The sequence below is a fragment of the Capra hircus genome, chromosome 21 (assembly GCF_001704415.2).
Source record: "Capra hircus breed San Clemente chromosome 21, ASM170441v1, whole genome shotgun sequence".
Classification (NCBI taxonomy): Eukaryota; Metazoa; Chordata; class Mammalia; order Artiodactyla; family Bovidae; genus Capra; species Capra hircus.
This window is the reverse complement of record NC_030828.1, coordinates 21,853,115-21,872,914: the sequence shown is the minus strand read 5'-3', so window position 1 is coordinate 21,872,914 and position 19,800 is coordinate 21,853,115. Positions and strand designations below refer to the sequence as shown.

Sequence of the window (19,800 nt, the reverse complement as noted above, 5' to 3'; positions counted from 1 at the left end):
CCAGGCCAGTGACACAAAAACAGTTTGGGTCCTTGGGGTCTGGTAAAGGCACCTTGAATCACTTGGTGGTGGGCTCGTCCAGTACTGAGCTGGTCCGGATCCTGAAGCCCTTTTTGGATTCAGTGCAAAGAATGCTGTGATTGATTAGCAATGCCTGTCGTGACTGTGGGTGGTGTAAGTGGAGGCATCCGAGCCAATCCTGACCCAGAAGCTGCTGCTTAGGGTGCAGTTAGGCACAGGCACTAAAAAGCAGAGACATTACTTTGCCAACAAAGGTCCGTCTAGTCAAGGCTATGGTTTTTCCAGTGGTCATGTATGGATGTGAGAGTTGAAATTTAAAGAAAGCTGAGCACCGAAGAATTGATGCTTTTGGACTATGGTGTTGGAGAAGACTCTTGAGAGTCCCTTGGACTGCAAGGAGATCCAACCAGTCCATCCTAAAGGAGATCAGCCCTGGGTGTTCTTTGGAAGGAATGATACTAAAGCTGAAACTCCAGTTCTTTGGCCACCTCATGCGAAGAGCTGACTCATTGGAAAAGACCCTGATGCTGGGAGGGATTGGGGACAGGAGGAGAAGGGGATGACAGAGGATGAGATGGCTGGATGGCATCACCGACTCGATGGACATGAGTTTGGGTGAACTCCGGGAGTTGGTGATGGACAGGGAGGCCTGGCGTGCTGAGGTTCATGGGGTCACAGAGTTGGACATGACTGAGCGACTGAACTGAACTGAACTGAGGCTCAAGCAGCTAGTACCAGCACAGGTGCCTCCTCTAAGCAGTGTATTTTTGTGGTCCCACTCTCAAGGGACTCCCAGCTTCTGCAGGTGCAAGAGGAAGGAGCATATTGGGTGAAGAGGGTGAGAGTCCGCCACTCGGATGGCCAAGGAGCCCCCTGGATCAGAACAGCTCTTGAGCTGGAAGCAGCCCATACAGGTATAGCACAGGATGCATGCTGGCACCTCTGACAGAGGGTGAATTCCATTCCATAGAGACTCATTTAACACCTTTCACAATATGTGCTCAATACATGCTAAGTTGGTTCAGTCATGTCCAACTCTTGGCAACTCCATGGACTGCAGCCCGCCAGGCTCCTCTGTCCATGGGATTCTCCAGGCAAGAATACTGGAGTGGGTTGCCATGCCCTCCTCCAGGGAGATTTTCCCGACCCAGGGATCGAACTTGCATATCTTTAAGTCTCCTGCGTTGGTAGGCGGGTCCTTCACCACTAGTGCCACCTGGGAAACCCCCACTTTTCATAGGCCCAGCATTGTGCTGAGCACCCTGAGGACCCAGAAACATCCGAGTCCTGTCTCTGAGGGGCCAACAGTTCTCCCGGGAATGTGACTGGCCAGGTGATGTGTGCACAGGTGGCCCAGGAAAGGAGGCTGGGGAGGGGGTGGTGCCCAGATACTAAGAGACAGCTGTAACGCCCAGTCAGGAGGGCCTCCTGTGACAGCTCAAAGGGAGTCGGGGCTGCAGGGAGCAAGGAAGAGCCTTGCCCTGGGGCATGGGAGTCAGGCCACTGACTCTGCTGTGCAGAGCTAAGAGCAAGGACATGGGCCCTGCAGAAGGGACCCAGGGCCAGCCCATGGGGGTCACAAGGAGGAAGACCAGTGCCCAGTAGAGCCCAGATCCTTGACAGAGCAGGGTAACTGCTAACCAGCTGGGCCTCAGGCCCCAGCAGGGGAGCCTTATCCAACAGAGGTGGGTGAGGGGACAAGGGCCCCATAGCCAATGGGGTGGGGACAGGCACCCTGCAGGCCCCAGCAGCCAAAGCTGCTAGGGAAATGAGGACAGAGTGCAAGGAGCATAGGGCAGGACATGCTGGGTGACAGGAACTCCAGAAACAAAAGCTCAGAGGCACAGAAGACACATCAGATGCCTGACCTGCTGGAGCAGAGGGACGGGGTTGGGGAGAAGAGGCAAGCAGAGGGCGCAGGGCGAGTCACACGACTGAGCTCTTAGCAGCCCAGCGGAGAGACCAGACACGACAGCTGGTGGAACTGGATGGCTGGGGATCAAGTCCTGCCTCTTCCTTTTCCCTGCTGAGCCACTCCAGGCAAGTTACTTAACCTCTCTGAACTCTGGTCCCTCAGCTAGGGATGACAACAGTACCTGCCTCACAGAGTTGTGGTAAGGATTGAGCCACAAAGTATGGAGCACTGAGAACCACACACTGACGTGTAGCACCAGGCAAACATCCACAAAGGCCACAGTTAGGTAGAGGAAAGCAGTCTGAACATCAACCGGTATTTCCCAGACTGTTGCCCATGGGATCCTCAACTAAAAGATACTCCCATCAAAATGACTCTTACAGCCAAATTTGGAAAACGTCTCCTATCATATCCACATCAAGCTCTGATGAGTCCACAGTGAGAAAAACAAACACACACCCACACAAAAACCCTAACTTTATTTAGCCCAGTGTTTCCCAAACCTAGTGGATCATGGAAACCTCTGCCTACCTTGGGGGACGGTGCTACACAGGCCACCAGTCTGAAAGTGCTGTGTGGGAGGGCAGTAGGGAAGGCTACGAAAGTGGAGGAAAGCGTCTCCAGGAGAAGCCATGGGGCAGGGGTTAAGCCACAGCGCGATTCCCATGCCCAGAGAGAAGGGAAGGGAAAGAGGTGGCGGATATGCCAGGGCCAAGGGCCCCGGAGCAGAAGGGGAGCACAAACAGGGGAGACCCAGGGCAGGGGGCACAGAGAAGAGAGTGGAGGCAGAGCGACCCTGAGCATTCATATTTGAGGAGGGAGGAAATGCGAGAGCAGAAACGGGGTGAAGGGTGGGGGCATCCATCATTCCGCCCAGTCCCTGGTCACCCTTCCTGATTTGTGTCTGAGGTGGTCTAAGCCCTGTGGCTTCCCCCAGGATACTGGGGCCTGGAGAGAGAAGGATGGTGGCTCTGCTTCTTGGGAGAGAATAACGCCTGGAAGACACAGAGACGTTCTGTCCCTGCTACGCACAGATCGTGTGATTATAGAACCGACAGCAGTTGTCCAGGGCCTCTAGGCTGAACTCCGGGCTGGTGCTGAAAAGAAGCAGAAGCTGTAGTCTGCGCTCCAGGCCTGGGCTCTGCTGACCACTAAAGGCTGAGCAACTTCAGGGAAGTTGCTCCATGCCTCTGGTCCAAACTTCTTCTAAGTTTGGTCCTCAAGTCCCGCTTCTTCCCTTGGTTACATCAACCACAGCCATAACATTTCTACCCCCTTGCTCTGGTACCAAAGGCCTCCCCCACCCCAGGTACTCGGGCCTCTGCACCCCATCACTGTCAGCACCCCACCCCCCGGCCCCGGCATTCACCTCTGGAAGGCCTGGTGGCAGCACTGGTACACCTCAAAGCTGCTGCTGTTGAGGGTGGTGTTCAGGAGGGACACACAGTCCACCGCAGGGCCCCTGGGCATGTAGAGGATCCCTGTGCAGAGAAAGCAGCTAGTGGGCAGGGTCCAGCCCCTTTCTGTCCCCCGCAGCGCCACCCAAGGACTGCCAGAGAGGCCGGGGCCCCGCGCCTGGCCCTGGACTGAGTCCTGAGCCCACGGGGCCTGCACTCACCAGCCACACAGGCATTCACCAGAGACACACAGGCCCCCGTGCAGAGCGCCCGGAGCACGACCTGGGAGAAGTCGCTCTTCCGCTGGGGAGCCATGGAGGCTGCAGGCAGACAGGAGGGCTCAGGGCCAGGACTCCGCAGGCCCCTCTCCTTCCTCTCTGTGCCTCTGGCTGCGTCTGCTGACCACCCCCCTTCCTCTTCTGGGGGCCAGAGGAACAGACACTGTCCTTCTGACGCTTGTTGAGTCTGAGAGTCCTCCTTGGCCTGACTAGGTAGCATTCCACACCTCCTCACATGCCATCAGCGGCAGGTGTAGGGAAAGAACACTGAGTTTGGAATCAGGCAGGCCCAGGATTGAATACAGGTTCAGCCACTTATTAGGCTTCCCTGGTGGCTCAGATGGTAAAGAATCTCCTGCCTGCAATGCAGGAGACCCAGGTTGCATCCCTGGGTCGGGAAGATCCCCTGGAGAAGGGAATGGCAACCCACTCCAGTATTCTTGCCAGGAGAACTCCATGGACAGAGGAGCCTGATGGGTTGCAGTCCATGGGGTTGCAAAGAGTCGGACACAACTGTATGACTAACACAGTGACAGTTAACAGCCACTTAATAGCTGAGTGACTCGGGTCACATTCCCCTTTTGCACGACTGTTTCCTTTTCAATAAAACGGGATGGTTGCACCACCAGGCAGGGGACTGTGAAGGGTGGAAAGGTTTTTTGTAAAAAGCTGGTAGTTCTATAAAGCCTTCCTCCCAGGCCCCACTGGGCCTGTCTGTCCACTGTGGGTATGGGGACTGGCAGGTCAAAGCTTCAGCCGGGCAGCCAACACCGTACCTTCCGACCCTCCCTAGGGCCCTGAGCTAGGCTTGCCCTTCGAGGCCAAGGTGCTGACCTCCTGGGCCAGCTGAGCAGCAGAGAAGCCATGAAATTCCAGGGCTGGGAGGAAGTTCCATGACCTCCTTGTTCAGACTCTTCCTTATACTAAGAGGAGAATTGAGGTGTACAGATCCCTAGGAGGTTGTAGGTATCTGAGAGCCAATACTGGAGACCAGTCCCCCTTAACCCCCGTCCTCTATAGGAGGCCAGGGAGGCCCCTCTAGGACTCACTCAGTCCTCCCAGCATGATCCCAATGGAGCTGAAGTTGGCGAATCCACAGAGGGCAAACGTTGTGAGGATTTCTGCTCTGACCTGAGAAGGCAGAAGATGAGAGGTGAGGGGCTTCCCACAGGGGTGTGCTCAAACCACCCCAGGCATGCTAAGTCGCTTCAGTCGTGTCCGACTCTTTGTGACCCGTGGACTGTGGCCCCCCCAAAGCTCCTCTGTTCGTGGAATCTTCCAGGCAAGAATACTTGAGTGGGTTGCCATGCCCTCCTTCAGGGGATCTTCCTGACCCAGGGTGGAACCTAAATCTCAGCTTCTCCATCAGGAATGTGGGAATAACAATATCTGACTGGGAGGACTGTCATAGAGATCATATCATGTATAGGAAGAACTAGGCATAGAGTAGGTATTTATTTCTTTTTCTATATTAATTTAATACAGATTTTATTTAATTTTTAACTTTTTGGCCAGGCCACGCAGCTTGTGTGATCTTAGTTCCCCAACCGGGGATTGAACCTGTGCCCCTGCATTGGAAGTATGGAGTCTTAACTGCTATATCACCAGGGAAGTCCCTAGAGTAGGTATTTAAGCAACGTAACTCTCTTTCCCTTTTGCTCTGAACAGTTGTGTAATTTCCTAGAAGTACTAAGAGCCAAAATGGAACAATTTGGGGCGGGGGGGAAGATAGGCTTAGACCCATACCTCACACCATATAAAAAATTTAATTCTAGATCATTAAAGCAGATAAATATTAACATTTTAAACATTAAATATTAGAACATATAGGATAATAATATTATTGTTACAGAATAGCCTTACTGCTCTCATCCTGGAGAGGAGCAAACTAGGCTCCTAGAAGTGACTGAAGTTCACACAGCAAAAAGGAAGCTGTGTCACAATTTGAACTCAGTTTTGTCTGACTCCCCAGAGCGCACCATTTTAAGTACTTCATCATACTGTTTCAGGAACTTAACCCTTACCAAGTTTCTGGAATGGAGGTAAGTCTCTAAATTTAGAAATAATATAAGAAATGCAAAGATTTGGTATAAATATGTATCTTAAAAAAATTCCTGAATACAGAATTGAAAGGAAAGGAAAATTAAAAAGACCAGGAAAAATATATATAGAAAATGTGGGACTTCCCTGGTGGTCCAGTGGTTAAGACTCCATGCTTCCAATGCAAGCAGTCCAAGTTTGATTCCTGATTGGGGGGCTAAGATCCTACATGATGTGTGGCATGGCCAAAAAAAAAATTTTAAATAGAAAATGGAGAAGAGTTAATATCTTTATAACATACAGAGTTTTTATAAATCGATTTAAAAATATTAAGGTACTTGCGTTCTGCTTACTCACCTACAGTCACCCTCCCAACAGCAGCCCAAGTAATGCTAAAATGTCAGAAGTCGAATCTTCAGGAGCTTCCAGCTGCTCTCTGGCCCGGCTCACTCTGTTACGATTAGCACCTGTTCTAAGCAGACTTCTCTCGCTTCTCTCACCAACGCTTTGGGCAGCCTCAGAGCCTTGCATGCACCTTTTCCTTTGCCTGGAGTGCTGGTCCCCATCTCTTCCGGCCTCTGCTCCTCCCTCCAAGTCTTGGTCTAGGTACCCATCTCAGGGGGGCCTGTTTTTGGCCGCAATGTGTGGCACGTGGAATTTTAGTTCCCTGTTCACGGATAGAATCTGAGCCCCTTCCGTGGAAGCGAAGAGTCTTAATCACTGAACCACCAGGGAAGTCCCTAGGGAGGCCTCCCCTGTCCAGTCAGTCCTGTCTAGTCAAGGAGAGACCCCTCCCTGACTCCTGCTATTGTTTCCATCATAGAGCTTACCGTGGATCGTGGTTTAAAATTTTTTATTCCTTTGTTTTCTTGTGTCTTTCACTAAATATAAGTTCCATGTCACCAGGGACCATGTCTGTCTAATTCCCCTTTTTATCCCTGGTACCCGGCAGAGGGCCTGGCTCCTCAGAGGTCTCAACAAATACTTGCTGAAGGAATGAAGCTCATTGAAAAAGATCCTGAAGGCACATGTGTAGGTGTGTGCTCAGTCGCTTTAGTCGTGTCTGACTCTGAGACCCCATGGACTGTAGCCTGCCAGGCTTCTCTGTCCATGGGATTTTCCAGGCAAGAATACTGGAGTGGGTTGCCATTTCCTCCTCCAGGGGATCTTGCCAATCCAGGGATTGAACCTGCGTCTCCTGCATTGCAGGTGGATTCTTTACCACTGAATCACCAGGGAAGCCCATAGGTACATACCGCCACTGTGTCTAGAGAAGACAGTGATACTGGAGCTGAAAATTAGCAATGAGGGGAAACCTGAGCTTTTTATTCCATATAAACCTTCTTTAAAAAAAAAGCTAAAGAGTACATTTCTTTATCATTAAAAAAAATAATTTCAAAGACAAGAAAAAAATTTTATGTTAAAAGTTCCTAGTAACTCAGGAAACACACATTAAAACAATGAGCTATTATTTGCCCATTAAAGTAGCAAGACTTCTTTTTTTAAGAGGCTGCTCTGCCCTGTTCAGTGTGTGGTGAAATCAATGCTCACAGGCACAGCTGGGGTGGTTTCAGTTGCTATAACCCTTTGCAAAAGTTACTGGCAGCACCCACACAGGATTCATGCCATACGATTCAGTCATCCCACATGTGGAAAACCTCCCAAGGAAACCATCAGAGAAGAGGGAAAATTTCAGTGCAAAACTACTCATTTCAGCATTGGGTATAAGAGCCAAATAGTGGAATTAGATATTATATTGTTATGTTTATATTTATTATCATATGATTATATATAATTGATTATATATTATAATAGCTGTCATTTGGGGATGATGATATGATGGGTAATTTTTTTATTCTTAATCATGTTACGTTGGCTGTTATTCTTTTAGAGAGTTTCATTTTAGAAAGCTTTTATAGTTTTTTTTTTTTTTTTAAGTCTTAACTGAACAAACCAACCCCTGAGCTGAATCCCATATATTGGAGATTAATGCGGTGAGGTCTTTCTGTTTTACTCTCTTAGCTCCTCATTGGAGTCTCACACCCATTCCTTTGGGGTAGGGGTGGTGGGTATGACACTGGTTTTCCAACATAAGAGGCAAGGTGGAGCGGCTGGCCCAAGGCCACAGGATGGTAGACTGTCTACAGCTGGACTTTAAGTATCTTCGAGAGATCGAGAAGTGAAGTGAAGTGAAAGTCGCTCACTCATGTCTGAGTCTTCGCAACCTCATGGACTATGCAGTCCATGGAATTCTCCAGGCCAGAATACTAGAGTGGGTAGCCTTTCCTTTCTCCAGGGGATCTTCCCAACCCAGGGATAGAACCCAGGTCTTCTGCACTGCAGGTAGATTCTTTACCAACTGAGCCGCAAGGGAAGCCAAGAGAGAAACCTTGAGAAAGATGGCAGTGAAGCCTGAAGCTGTCCCCAGGGCAACGGGATGTGGGAGGTTGAGGACCACCTCCGTGTGTCTCAGCCAGGCCTGCAGGGGGACAGTTGCATTATGCCCTGCCCCAAGGAGACGGGGACACTCACGGAGATCCACTGCTTTTTGGAGCCAACCCACTCCTCAGTGCCCGCGAGGCGGCGCTGCTTGTACTCGGAGAGCCCCTGATAGGCCACGAACTCGTTCAGAAACAGCTTCATCCCCAGCAGCTCTGCCACCACCGAGCAGTCCTCCCAGGCCACGCCCATCAGGAAGGCCACTGGCCGCAGGATGTAGGAGCAGATGAGCTGAGGCACAAGGCAAGAGGAGCTGCTGGGACTGGGGTTGACCTGGGCTCTGTGGGTGTCCACCCACAGTCACCACTGGCCAAGACCAGCCCCTCCACAGGTCGAGAGGGACTGTACCTGGAAACTGAGCCCCTGGATGTCCACCATGTTTCCCAGCCAGGAGAGGGCAGCATTGATGAAGTCCAGCACAGCCAGAAAGGCAATCAGGTTGGCCGCGATGTTGGTCACGACCTTCACAGACAAGGCAGCCCCACTGCTAGCTGCTTCTAAGAGGTTTTGAGCATCTCTGCCAATGGGACAAAGAGATGTCATTATTGGCGTGTCTCCACAAGTTCAGGGCTCCCTGTCCTACAGGCTCAAACTTGGACAGCGCATGTCAGAGCCAGGGGTCCTTATTTATCCTTAAGACCAGAAAGATGCTGGTCCAAGCACTAGGATAAGACCCAGACTCCTAGTACAGACATCATCTAAGACAAACCACGAGCTGCATGCAACTTAACAAGCACTTGGAAGGAGGCAGATCTGAATAGAGATGTGTTACAAATATACACACCAGGTTTCAGAGATTTAGTACCAGAAAATATGAAATACCTCTAAAATTAAAAAAAAAATGTTTTAAATATATTCGGCTATACCGAGTCTTAGTTGCAACACACAGGATCTTTGTTGCAGCATTTGGGATCTTTAGTTGCATCACGAGGGGCCTAGTTCCCTCCATGCATGCATGCTCAGTCACTCAGTCATGTCCAACTCTTTGTGAACCCATGCACCATAGCCCATCAGGCTCCTCTGTCCAGGGAATTCTCCAGTCAAGAATACTAGAGTGGGTTGCTATTTCCTTCTCCAGGGGATCTTCCCAACCTAGGGATTGAACCCGCATCTTCTACATTGGCAGGCAGATTCCTTACCACTAAGCCACCTGGGAAGCCCCTAGTTCCCTGACCAGGGATCAAACCCACACCCCCTACATTGGGAGCATGGAGTCTTAACCATTGGACCACCAGGGAAGTCCCTGAAATAGTAATAATTTTTATATCAAATACACATTAAGATGACAATATTTTGGATGAGTCCAAACATCTTACTAAAATCATCTTATGGAAAAAATCACCGTTTTACTTTTTAAAGATGATCACTAGGAAATGTTAATTATACACATGACTCATGTTATATTCCTCTAGGGCAATGCTGCCCCAGACCTTCAGGAAATTATGAGGTTGGGGCCGCCCATTGTATCCACAAGTACATTTGTCCAAAGTGTTGTCTTTCAATATTTTTTTAGAATTAAATGTTGCACAAAAGTTGCTAAGACTATGATGAAGAGATATGAGGAGGCGAGTGAAGCCAAGGACAGTGCCCACTCTGTCAGTGGCTGATGCTGGGGTCATGTAGAGAGGGGTGGCGTGGTTTTCATGCCCTCCTCAGCACACACACACGCACCAAGCACATCCCGCTGGTCAGAGACTAGGAAATAAGGTTCGAGACCTGGATCCTGCATTTTCTCAAGGTAAGCCATAGGCAGGGCAGTGGCTGAGAGGGGAGATGGGCTGGGCTTGGTGAAAGACAGTGAACGGCAGAGAACATAGGACCTGCTGCAGCCCTGACTCTGCTCCTGTCCCTGCCCACCCCTCAGCTTCCTTCTGCGCAGGCCCTCTTGCTGTGCTCACCCGTAGGTCAATTTCACACCTTCCTCGCTTCTGAACTTGGACTCCTCCACCTCTGGGTAGACCAGCTTGGAGAGGGCTAAAGCACAAGGAGCAGCCATCACGGAGGCCGCAATTAGGGAGGCAGCGTCGATCTGCAAGAGGGAGCACAGACAGGGTTATAGAGGGATGCCAGAGGAAAGTGGAGCCCAGGAAGTGCAGCCCCAGGGAAGCAGGGGAACACGGGCCCCACCCCACTGGTGCGTCACTGTCGTCGGTCCTGCTGCCATCGATACTGATAATATTAACACATTCTATGTGTAGAGGGCCACAGTCTGCATGCACAGAGCCTTATAGGCAGGACTTCGGGAAGTTAGGCAGGGTGAGTATTGTTATCCCACTTGAGAGACAGGAAAACGGAGGCCCCCAAAGGGTTAAATATGGCTTTCTCATAATACAGGAAGAGAAGGAATTAGACCTATTGTGTCTTTTGGCTCCAAGTTCAAGGTTCTTCCTTCTCTTCTAGGCTGTCTCTCTTTGACCACTGATCTGAGGGCAGCTTCATCACTGGCTGAGGGGCTTGTGATGATTTCAGACAAAGCTCACAGAGCCCAAGAGTTGGAATTTACCCAAGATGTGACCCAATGTGACCTCAGAGTAAAGGGACGTCTTCCCTCTATAGGACCCCTTCTGTCACTTACTGTGACGGGTAACTCACCACTTCAAAACAACTCATTATCTCCACTCCTGTGGTCAGAGAACTGTTTCTAAGGAAATCTCCTAAAATAGCCTCCCTTTGGGCCCCAGTTCTTGTCAGGCTATAGAAGCACTCTGCAGCAAGATGATGGAGCAACCAGAGCCCCTGAGAGTCTTCCTTCCTGAAGTGTATCCTTACTGTGGTCTCAAACCCTTTGCTTCCTTCTCTTCACAGAGATGGGACACTTTTTCACCACTGTGTTATTTACCAAGTGGGAAAGTTAGAACCAACCCAAACACATAATAAGGGATTCCCAGGTGGCTCGGTGGTAAATAATTCACCTGCCAGTGAAAGAGACACAGGAGGCTCAATCCCTGAATTGGGAAGATCCCCTGGATCTTCAACCCAGGAAATGACAACCCACTCCAGTATTCTTGCCTGAGAAATCTCATGGACAAAGGACCCTGGAGGGCTACAGTCCGCGGGGTCATGAAAAGTAGGACAGGACTGAACACTGAGCACGCAAACATGTAACAATGGGGGAATAGCTAAGCATTGTCAAGCTGCCATCAAAAACAATGGTTACCAAGGCTTCACAATAACATGGAGAAACGCCCACTAACTTGCATATAGAGCGTAACCACAATGATGGGGGCAAAAACAAACTCCACAACTCTGCATAAAAAGAAGATCGGAAAGAAATACACCAAAATGCCAACCAATTATCTGTCCCTGGCTAGTAGGGCCAGAACAATTTTCTTATTTTTCAGCTTTTTTGCATATTTCCTAAATGTCCACAATGATATATCTTGCTTTTATAGACAGAAAAATAAAAGACTTCTCCTTAAAGTTGATAGTAAATCAACTGCAGTTCTTAAATTTTAAATAAAGAAGAAGAAAAAGACAGGAGGTAAGTTTAAGCTACATGCTTAGGTTAACAAAAGCAGAAGGCCAAAGAGGCCCATGGGGGCCTGGTGGTCCAGTGGCTAAGGTCCAGTGGCTTCCCAATGCAGGGGGCTCAGGTTTGATCCCTGGTCAGGGAACTGGACCCCACATGCTGCACCTAAGAGCTCAAATGTCACAACTATAGGACTGAAGACCCTACGAACCACAGTGAAGACTCAGGAGCGCGTGTGCCGCAGCTAAGAGCCGGCTCAGCTGAATAAGTGAGTTAAATAAATGAATAGTTCTTAAAGAGAAGCAGCCCAGGGAAGTACCAGCATCTGCTGACAGGGAACTAGCCCTGGGAGACCTGCTGAGGCTCTGAAACCCCTGTAATATCCTTCTTCTGCTTCTAAAGCCCCTGGATTCCTCTCAGTGGTAAGGGAGTGTACTGGCTCCAGCACCCACCCCCCAAACACCCATCAGGGGCACTGGATGTGCCAGCCGTGCTGATCCTGTGGGAATAGCCAGCCTCAGGCAGGCGTCCTCTCTGGACTTTATAGGCTGACCTTTGGGTCTTGGCTGGCGTCCTTCTCCTGGGCTGCCCAGCTCTAGCGGGCACAATGCCACCACAGGAATCTTGGGATTTTACCTCCAGCCGCCAGGACCCTCCCCTTTCCTCCAGCTTGGAGGTTGCCTCTGGTTTGCCAGTTCGAGCCTCAGCAGGGAGCACACCCTGCAGGTGTCACACTCCTGGGTGCTGCCCTGAGTGGGTCAGTTGTGGCCACTGCCTCAAATGCCGTAGGCCGTCATTTCCTGCTCATCTTGGAAAGGGCTGAGTCCTGCACCAGCAGGGCTCTCTGGGGCACTGGGCCAGCCCACACACTCCTTCCTGCCAGCTACTCCTCGGGGTCATGACATACCCCTGCCCTGCTTCCAGACCCTGGCTCAGGAATGCCTTCTGCCCCAGCATCCTGCAGCCCACTCCTGTCCAAGGCCCACCCTTTTCTACCCAAAGCTCTCCTATGTGAAGAGGGAGAGAGGGTAGGAACCCTCCATCTGAACTTTCAAAAAGATCTTTACTGAGAAAGGAAGTAAATCCAGACACTACAGAGCATAAGGGCTTCCCCTGGGGCTCAGCAGTAGAGAATCCGTCTGCAATGCGGGAGGTGGAGCAAGAGACGCAGGTTCAATCCCTGGGTCGGGAAGATCCCCTGGAGGGGCATGGCAATCCATTCGAGTATTCTTGCCAGGAAAATCTCATGGATAGAGGAACCTGGCAGGCTACAGTCCATGGGATCATAAAGAGTCGGACACAACTGATCGACAAGCATGCCCAGAGCATAAAAGAGACCAGTTTTGGAAGGACTGACTTCTGACCGTAGCATGTCAGAGAAAGGACAATCACTTCCTCAACACTGTGCAGGTGTTTTCTGGCTATTATTGCATTTAATTCTTAGACTGCCATGAGGTAGGCAGGAATTCTGCCCATTTTACACATGGGGAGACTCAGGATGTGGCTGACTCTTGCTCGGCCCTGTTCAGAAGCCCCAGACTCCGTCCCAGGAGCTCTCACTCTTGTACAATTGATCGAGGAACATCAGTGGCCACCCCTCAACCCATGACGTGTTCACAGCCTGAGGTACACATCTGGATCTCCTCTCACAGTGGTCCCCAGCCAGAGGAGTAGGTAAGGAGACCAGTTTCTGGGGCTAGAGAGAGAGCTCGCAGCTGCTTTAGAGTTTTTTGGGCAAACACGCTAAAAAGGGACATGTGTGTAGAGGTCACAATGAAAGGATTCATTGAGGTCCCTTGGGACTTCAGACCAAGTCTAGACCAGTGTCATTTGATAGAAATATAATGGAAAGCACACCTGTGAATTAAGTTTTCTAGCAAGTGGTCTAGTGGTTAAGAATCCACCTGTCAATGCCAGAGTTCAATCCCCAGTCGTGGAAGATCCCACATAATTCAGGGCAACTAAGCCAGAGCACCACAGCTACTGAGCCTGTGCTCTAGAGTCCATGATCTGAAACCAGAGAAGCCCCCACACTGCAACAGAGAGGAGCCCCTGCTCACCACAACTAGAGAAAGCCCTTGCTCAGCAACAAAGATCCAGCAGAGTCAAAAACAAATACATAAAAATAAATCTTTCTTTAAAGGTAAAAAGAAATAGATGAAATTAATTTTGATGATGTATTTAATTTAACCCAATATATCTGACATATCATTTACCCATGTAGTCAATGTAAAACTTACCAATGAAGTAAAAAAAAAAAAGTATAAAAACAAAAAATGAAAAAAAAATTTATCAATGAAGTAAAGTGGAGTATTAATCCTTCAGTTGTGTCCAACTCTTTGCGACCACATGGACTATAGCCCACCAGGCTCCTCTGTCCATGGGATTCTCCAGGCAAGAATACTGGAGTGGGCTGCCATTCCCTTCTCCAGGGGATCTTCCCAACCCAGGAATCAAACCCAGGTCTCCTGCATTGCAGGCAGATTCTTTACCTTCTGAGCCACTAAGGAAGCCCTAGAACTTATCAATAAAACATATTAATTGATTTTTTCACACCAAGTCTCACAGACCTCATTTCAGACCAGCCACAGTTCAAGGTTCAACAGTAGTTAGTGGCAACTGACTCTGTCTGACAGTGCAGGTCTAGAAATATCAGCTTTTAGCAATAGGAAGGTGCAGGAAGAGGGAGCCCAGAAGTTGAGCATCAAAGAGAAAGGAAGAGAGAGAGGTGAGATCTCTCTGGAATTCAGGGGCTAAGGGCAGAGCCGAAGACTCCATTAGGAACTGCCTGGAGGAGAGAGTAATAGGAGAGAGAGGAGAGGGTGGGATGGCAGGGCTGTGAGAGGAAGCGACTCCCGCCCCCTCCCTGGTTGCTGCAGTGGCAGCCAAGAGCCAGGTGGGGGCAGAAGAGATTTTCTCTGCGGCCAGACTGGAGGCAGATCCAGAGGTCTGAGGGGAGGAGGAAGGGGATGTGGCCTTTCAGCAGGCCAGCTAGGGTGCTAGTCTGGGGCTTCCAGACCAGAGGCTGTGGATAGAGACCCGCAGCCATGTGCCTGATCTGGGCGGCCTCTGCACCTTCTGTGGAGCTAAAGGGGAGTGCGACCTCGGGCCTCTTCATTAGGGAGGCCTGCCTGCCTGGGGCTAGGCCTGGGCTCTGGCTCAAGCAAGGGAAAGAAAAGAGGCTGAGTTGTAAGACGATTGTGGGAAAGGGATTAAGAGTTTTTCCAGTACTTAAGTCTTAAGTAATAGCAGCAACGCTCATGCTCGTGTGGTAGAAAGAACACCATTCTTTCAACTGCCTGTGGGACCCAGGACAAAGTTAAGACATTTAAAGGCTCTAAGTTTCGAACTGCCCTGGGGGTTCAGTGGTTTAGAGTCTGCCTACCAATGCAGGGGACACCAGTTTGATTCCTGGCTCAGGAAAATTCCACATGCCATGCGGCAACTGAGCCCATGTACCACAACTACTGAAGCCCATGCACCTTAGATCCCGTGCTCCACAGCAAGAGAAGCCACTGCAATGAGAAGCCCCCACATCGAAATGAAGAGGACCCCCGCCCCCCACTAGCCACAACTAGAGAAAGCCAGTGTCCAGCAACAAAGACCCTGCACAGCCAAATATAAATTAGTTTTTAAAAAATTAGAAAGTCTTTAAGTCCTGAAGACAATAGGGTAGCCCCTCCCTCAACAGCCACCATGAAGAGTTTTGGGACGAAAGTCTTTAGTTTTCATTTCTGAAATATCAAATTCCTTCCAAAATCAATTGATGGTGAGTTTCAGGGGAGGAGCAGGCATGCACCAGCTCTGATGGGCCTTTCCTAGGCCCAGGTGAGACAAGCTGTAAACCAGATGCTAACATTCTACATGGAACTTGCCAGGAGAAGACAAAGCCCCAGAGTGCAAGGGGCCTTCTTGAAAATCACGTGGCAGCAGCCATCCTGCCCAGACAGCTCTGTGAGTATGTGGAGCTGAGCCTCCCAGTGTGGCCTAGGTGTTCTGAGGGAAGGGAGCACCGAGGAGCGGGTTTCCCCATCCCCAAGGACACAGGAGAGAAAGACAAGTGGAGTCTGGGACCAGAGAAGGGGACAGTTCAGGTCGTTCTGTCACCCCTGGCCCACTCAGGCACACCATCAGGAGAGCCTGGGTGCTGGGAAAGGTAAGCTGCTGCTGTTGTTGTTCAGACACTCAGTCGTGTCCTACTCTTTGCGACCCCATGAACTGCAGCACACCAGGCTTCCCTGTCCTTCACTATCTCCCAGAGTTTGTTCAAACTCATGTCCATCGAGTCGCTGATGCCATCCAAACATCTCATCCTCTGTCGTCCCCTTCTTCTGGCTTCAGTCTTTCCCAGCATCAGAGTCTTTTCAAATGAGTCAGCTCTTCGCATCCGGTGGCCAAAGTATTGGAGTTTCAGCTTCAACATCAGTCCTACCAATGAACACCCAGGACTGATCTCCTTTAGGATGCACTGGTTGGATCTTCTTGCAGTCCAAGGGACTCTCAAGAGTCTTCTCCAACATGGTTGACAATATAAAATATACAGCCTCCTTTCCTGATTTTGAACCTGTCCCCTTTCCATGTCCAGTTCTAACTGTTACTTCTTGCCCAACCCAAGGCAGACTGCTCTTCTCCATATCAGCAACATGGAGGCTCAACCTCACCCTAGGGACTGAGCAACAGTGCACTGCATGGATGAACTTACCCAGCTCATCCCCATACTGTAACACATTGATGGTTTTTGCTATTACAAATGATGCTGGGATTTCACACCTTTTGACCACTTGTGAAAATATTTCTGTATCATAATATTGCTAACTGGATCAACAGGAAGGAGTATTTTTAAATTGACAGATAAGGGTTCTCCAAAAAGGTTAGAGCAAATTACACTCCCATCCCATCACTTCATGGGAAATAGATGGGAAAACAGTGGCAACAGTGGCTGACTTTATTTTTGGGGGCTCCAAAATCACTGCTGATGGTGATTGCAGCTATGAAATTAAAAGACGCTTACTCCAAAAGTTATGACCAACCTAAACAGCATATTGAAAAGCAGAGACATTACTTTGCCAACAAAGGTCCGTCTAGTCAAGGCTATGGTTTTTCCAGTGGTCATGTATGGATGTGAGAGTTGGACTGTGAAGAAAGCTGAGTGCGGAAGAACTGATCCTTTTGAACTGTGGTGTTGGCGAAGATTCTTGAGAGTCCCTTGGACTGCAAGGAGATCCAACCAGTCCATTCTAAAGGAGATCAGTCCTGGGTGTTCTTTGGAAGGAATGATGCTGAAGCTGAAATTCCAGTACTTTGGCCACCTCATGTGAAGAGTTGACTCATTGGAAAAGCCTCTGATGCTGGGAGGGATTGGGGGCAGGAGGAGAAGGGGATGACAGAGGATGAGATGGCTGGATGGCATCACTGACGCGGAGGTGAGTTTGAGTGAACTCCAGGAGTTGGTGATGGACAGGGAAGCCTGGGGTGCTGTGATTCATGGGGTTGCAAAGAGTCGGATAAGACTGAGCTACTGAACTGAACGAGTATATGGGCTTCCCTCGGGAAGAGGTTCTAGAAGCCTCCTTGCTCAGTCCCCCGCCTCCCGCCGCCCCCCCCCCCCCCGCCCACACCTCGGTCTCCCTACCAGACGCTGAGAAGGGAGTGATTCTAGCCGGGGGACCCCAGGGCACAGCCCTAGCTGCTTCCAACCCCTCACTCCTTCCTTTCCTAGCCGCAGGAGCCGCTCGGTGCCGAGGGCTGCTGGTCTGGGTAGAGGAGCCCTGCCCTCAGCCTCGCCCGCCGCCGGGCCTGCAGGGGCCTCCGAAGCTGGGCGCCCACCCTTCCCCTGTCAGCGGGCGGGAGCAGCCTCGGCGCGGGAGGCCTGGGGTTGAGGCGGCGGCAGCTCAGCCGGCTCCCTCCGGTCCGCGGGCAGAGAGCTCCGGACACCACTGAAGAGATTCCAACCCGCATTCCTGGGGGCCCAGAGCGGACTCTCAATTCTCTTTGATTGGTCTACATGTCTATCTATCCCTCATATGGGCTTCCCTCATAGCTCAGCTGGTAAAGAATCCGCCTGCAGTACAGGAGACCCCGGTTCGTTTCCTGGGTCAGGTAGATCCCCTAGAGAAGGGATAGGCTACCCACTGCAGTGTTCTTGGGCTTCCCTTGTGGCTCAATGGGTGAAGAAGTCCTGCAATGCGGAAGACTTAGGTTTGCTCCCTGGGCTGGGAAGATCCCCTGGAGAAGGGAGGGAAAGGTTACCCACTCCGGTATTCTGGCCTGGAGAATTTCAGGGATTATACAGTCCATGGGGTCGCAAAGAGTTCGGCCGGACGGAGCAACGTTCACTTTTACATGTCTATCCATATACCAGTACCACACTGTTTCGATTACTGTAGCTTTGTGGCCTCTGCAACAGCTGGTAGAAGCTATGATGAGCTTCGTGTGTTAGCCTTACCACAGAGAGTTCATTTAACGTGAGCAAAAGTGAAAACATCTGAGAGCTCAGTGGGTCGGCACAGCCCCATGTGAGGTCGCTGTAGAGTCCACGGCCTCAAGTGGGGACCCCAGGAACAGTCCTTCTCTACACTGCATCCACCCCTAGCAGCCCAGCGAGGACCTGAAGGCCTTGGTGGCTGAGGGGGAGATTTGCAGGACTCCGCCAGGGAAAGTTTTATTTGAGGGGATGGCTGAGTACTGCCACATTTGGACCAGAGTATAGACGGGGGCCTGGCACTCCCTGAGGTCAGCATGATGGCAGCAGCTGTGATAAACAAGAAATCGCCACAGGTTGTTCTGGAAGAAAACTAAGTTGGCTGTGGATTTCATCACGCCTAAGATTTGGGCTTCCCTGGTGACTCAGATGGTAAAGAATCTTCCTGCAATGCAGGACACCCAGGTTTGATCCCTGGGTCAGGAAGATCCCTTGGAGAAGGGAACAGCTACCTGCTCCAGTATTCTTGCCTGGAAAATTCCACGGACAGAGGAAGCTGGTGGGCTACAGTCCATGGGATCGAAAAGAGCTGGACCTGACTGAGCGACTAACACGTTCATTTTCAAAGAGTATTTGAGGAACTTCCTTGATGGTCCAGTGGTTAAGAGTCCACCTTCCAATGCAGGGGATTTGGGTTCCAACCCTGGTTGGGGAACTGAGATCCCACGTGCCATGGAGCAACTAAGTCCACGCTTCCCAAGTGGAGTCTGTAAGCTGTGATGAGAGATCTGCTAGATGCAGTGAACATCCTGAGTGCTGCAACCAAGACTCAACGCAGCCCAATAAATACATACATACATACATATTTTTTAAAGAATACATGAATTCCCCACAGCCTTGCTGTTTAGAGGCATGTAAAATTTTGCATATCTTTAGAAGAAATGTAAGTTATTACTGATTTAATTTCTTCAACTCTCAGTAAGCTTTAATATCTGTTTATAATTTATGAACTTTTTTTCCTGATCAATCATTAACGTTTTAAAAATTGTGACTTTCACCATTCAGAGGTTTCTCATTTTTGTTAGTTAGCTCTGTCAACTTTTTCCTTTACACTTCTGGATTTCATGTCATGCTCAGAATTTTATCAAAAAGGCAAGTTGCAAGAAAGTGTGAATAGAATTACCTCATCTTTAGTTGTTTTTTTTTTTTATGAAAGAAAGCATATGTGTATTCAGGTATATATTCTTAAATGACTATTTACACAGAAATATCTGGAATGAAGGACTTCCTCGGTGGCTCAGCTGTAAAGAATTTGCCTGCCAATGCAGGAGATGTGGGTTTGATCGCTGGGTCAGGAAGAGCTCCTGGAGAATGAAATGGCAACCCACTCCAGTATTCTTGCCTGGAGAATCCCATGGACAGAGGAGCCTGGTGGGCTACAGTCCATGGGGTTCCAGAGTTAGACATGACTGAGCAAGTAAACAGCACAAGCTGGAATGACATATTTTAGGTCAGTGGTTCTCAAACTGAGCAAGTATCAGAATCACCTGGAAGGCTTGTTCCAACACAGGATACTGGGCCCGATCCACAGGGCTTTTGATTCAGCAGGTCTGGGGAGGGACCTAAGAACTTGTGTTTCTGGCAGGTTCCTAAGTGAATCTGGTGCTGCTAGCCCACGGACAACACTGAGCACTGCTGTTCTAATCCAGTAAAGGGGATTATCCGTGGGAAGTGGCAGTAAGGAAGTTTGGTTTTTTACT

General features: G+C 50.0%; 1 protein-coding gene across 5 annotated transcripts in view; it reads right to left on the bottom strand.

Moving 5' to 3' along the window:
- Nucleotides 1-19,800, bottom strand: part of SLC28A1 (solute carrier family 28 member 1) — a 75,153-nt gene that overhangs the window by 13,019 nt on the left and 42,334 nt on the right. The window contains exons 12-18 of one of the 5 annotated variants that reach the window (XM_005695003.3): nt 10,049-10,179; nt 8,499-8,667; nt 8,184-8,381; nt 4,661-4,742; nt 3,555-3,653; nt 3,306-3,417; nt 2,397-3,033 (exon numbers count right to left, since the gene is read on the bottom strand). In XM_005695003.3, the coding sequence (XP_005695060.2) occupies nt 2,961-3,033; nt 3,306-3,417; nt 3,555-3,653; nt 4,661-4,742; nt 8,184-8,381; nt 8,499-8,667; nt 10,049-10,179 (864 nt within the window). In that variant the 3' untranslated portion in view covers nt 2,397-2,960. Of the gene's footprint in view, nt 1-2,396; nt 3,034-3,305; nt 3,418-3,554; nt 3,654-4,660; nt 4,743-8,183; nt 8,382-8,498; nt 8,668-10,048; nt 10,180-19,800 lie in introns of those variants that run through there. The other 4 variants (XM_018066579.1, XM_018066580.1, XM_013972991.2 and 1 more) reach the window with 4 other exon arrangements.